At 65.5% G+C, this 1,983-nt stretch overlaps 1 protein-coding gene across 1 annotated transcript in view; it reads left to right on the plus strand.

Moving 5' to 3' along the window:
- The first annotated feature begins 6 nt into the window (after positions 1-6).
- Positions 7-1,983, plus strand: part of LOC113214438 (uncharacterized) — a 2,369-nt gene continuing 392 nt past the window's right edge. Inside the window, exons 1-3 of the mRNA XM_052264916.1 lie at positions 7-36; positions 334-424; positions 555-1,237. Of these exons, the coding sequence (XP_052120876.1) occupies positions 34-36; positions 334-424; positions 555-1,237 (777 nt within the window). The 5' untranslated portion in view covers positions 7-33. The remainder of the gene's footprint in view (positions 37-333; positions 425-554; positions 1,238-1,983) is intronic.

The raw sequence follows: 1,983 nt of genomic DNA on the forward strand, positions 1-1,983 counted from the left end.
CACCAGCGACTGGCGTGCACCCTGCAGGGCTACATGGTGAGTGGCATGGAGAGGGCGGCGGAGGTATGGAGCGTCGGCCGCACCCTGCAGAGTGGCATGAGCACGGGACGCAGCTATCTGAGTGGCGCTTGTTATAAAGTTATACTCCAGAGGAGCGATAGTTCATTACGGCCTGCTGGGCCTGTTCCACTACTGCTATTTACGGCTATTTACAACCCCAGAAGTGCAGCATCCCCTACCCCGTAAAATAAAATCTCGCTCGTCGGCTGGTGCCACAGGTTTGTTGTTGTTTTTGTTTGTGTACACTTACGCGACAATTACTCTTTGTCGCAGCAAATGTCGGAGCTGAGCAGCGTCTACACCATCCTCAAGACCATCAGCGAGGGCACGCCGGCCGAGGCCGCCGGCTTCTACCCCGCTGGAGGTAAGTTGTACTTACTACGCGTGTGTTGTCGGACAAACATACCGCATATTGGCTGCTGGGTTCTGCTCTGGCCGGGCCGTGGGCCGGGCCCTCCGCCGACATCATCGGACCATTCCCCATCTGTTTGCAGAGAGCGCAAATTACTTGAGCCCGCGGCCGGCCGGCGAAACGTACTCTGTACCGCCGCCGCCCGCCCCAGTGCCGGCCCCCGGCGCGCTGCCCCCGCAGGCGCCGCCCCCGCCGCCGGCCGACCCCTACGTGGACATGATCAGCCTGCGGGGCCACAGCGGCGAGGTCCCGTCCCAACGCGGCGGCCCGCCCGACGTGTCCTGCTCGCCTACATTGGGGTCCTCTTTGAGCTGCGCAGACGACGTCGGCTCGCTGTACCAGAACATGCCGGCGCCGCCGGGCCGCTCCCAGTCCGGGTCGCCGCCGGGCTCCCCGCGCCCCGCGCCCGAGGCCCGGCGCCACAGCGCCCCGGAGGACGCCGTCCTGCAGGCCCTGGCGGAGGCGCCACAGCCGGCCCCGGACACCATCCCGGAGTACGGCCCGGAGGACACGAGCGCCGTCTACCAGGACATCGACGAGACGGACGGCCCGACCCCGCCGGCGGCGTCCGCGGCACCACCACCACGACGACGGGACTCCGACCCGGCGCTGGCGAGCCTCGGCGACGAGGACGAGGACATCCTGGGCATCATCCACGACCTGAAGAGCAGCTCGTTCAGCCTGGGCGCCCTCGGGGAGGTGGAGCACCTCGTCGAGACGTGGAGGGGCAGGAACGCGACTCACCAGAGCCTCCGCGACAAGCAGGTGAGCGGCATTGGCCGGGGCGGGGCGGGGCGGGGCGCGGCGGGGCGGGGCGAGCGCCCGCAGAGCGACGGTTAGGCCGGCCGGCTCACACGCGTGCGTTGGTGTTGCAGGAGCAGCTGGCCCGCATGCGAGAGGAGTTGCAGCGCGTCGAGCACCGGCTGGGCGGCGAGGCCAGGCCGTCGCCCTTCGAGAGGATCAAGAGGGTGTTCAGCAGGGCGCGGCACGGCCGCAGCTCCAAGGCCCGGGCGGCGGGGCCCGCGGCACAGCCGGCGCCGCCCGCCCGCCCGGCCAGCAGCCTGAGCAGGAGGAGCTCGAGCTCCAGCACCTGGTCCGACAGGAGCACCGAGCCTGCCGAGCACCCCGACGTACCCGAGTCCCCGATGCAGGTGAGCCTCTTGTGACGGGCGAATCATGTTACGCGTATTTTAATTTCACTTTAAAAATACACCTCGTTTTTGGCTGAGCGATTAGCGAAGCCCATTACTCCACTGACCGAAAAAGCCCCATTCTGTTTGTGTGTTTGTCTGTATGCACGATAACTCGAGAAGGAATTGAGTTAGCGATCTGAAATTTTTAGGGTAGTTTTGTATCATAAAAAGACAGATCGAGTTCGATTTTGTATCATAACAAGCTGGGCCCGCTCTTCCGCCAAACCAAGTTGCCAGCTCCGCTTCGCTCCACCGGCAACTCGGTTCGGCAGGGAGCGGGCCCAGCTTGGCCTGCCGGCGGCGTTTGGGACGGGCCTT

The sequence above is a fragment of the Frankliniella occidentalis genome, unplaced genomic scaffold (genome assembly GCF_000697945.3).
Source record: "Frankliniella occidentalis isolate FOCC.00 unplaced genomic scaffold, Focc_3.1 Scaffold22, whole genome shotgun sequence".
Classification (NCBI taxonomy): Eukaryota; Metazoa; Arthropoda; class Insecta; order Thysanoptera; family Thripidae; genus Frankliniella; species Frankliniella occidentalis.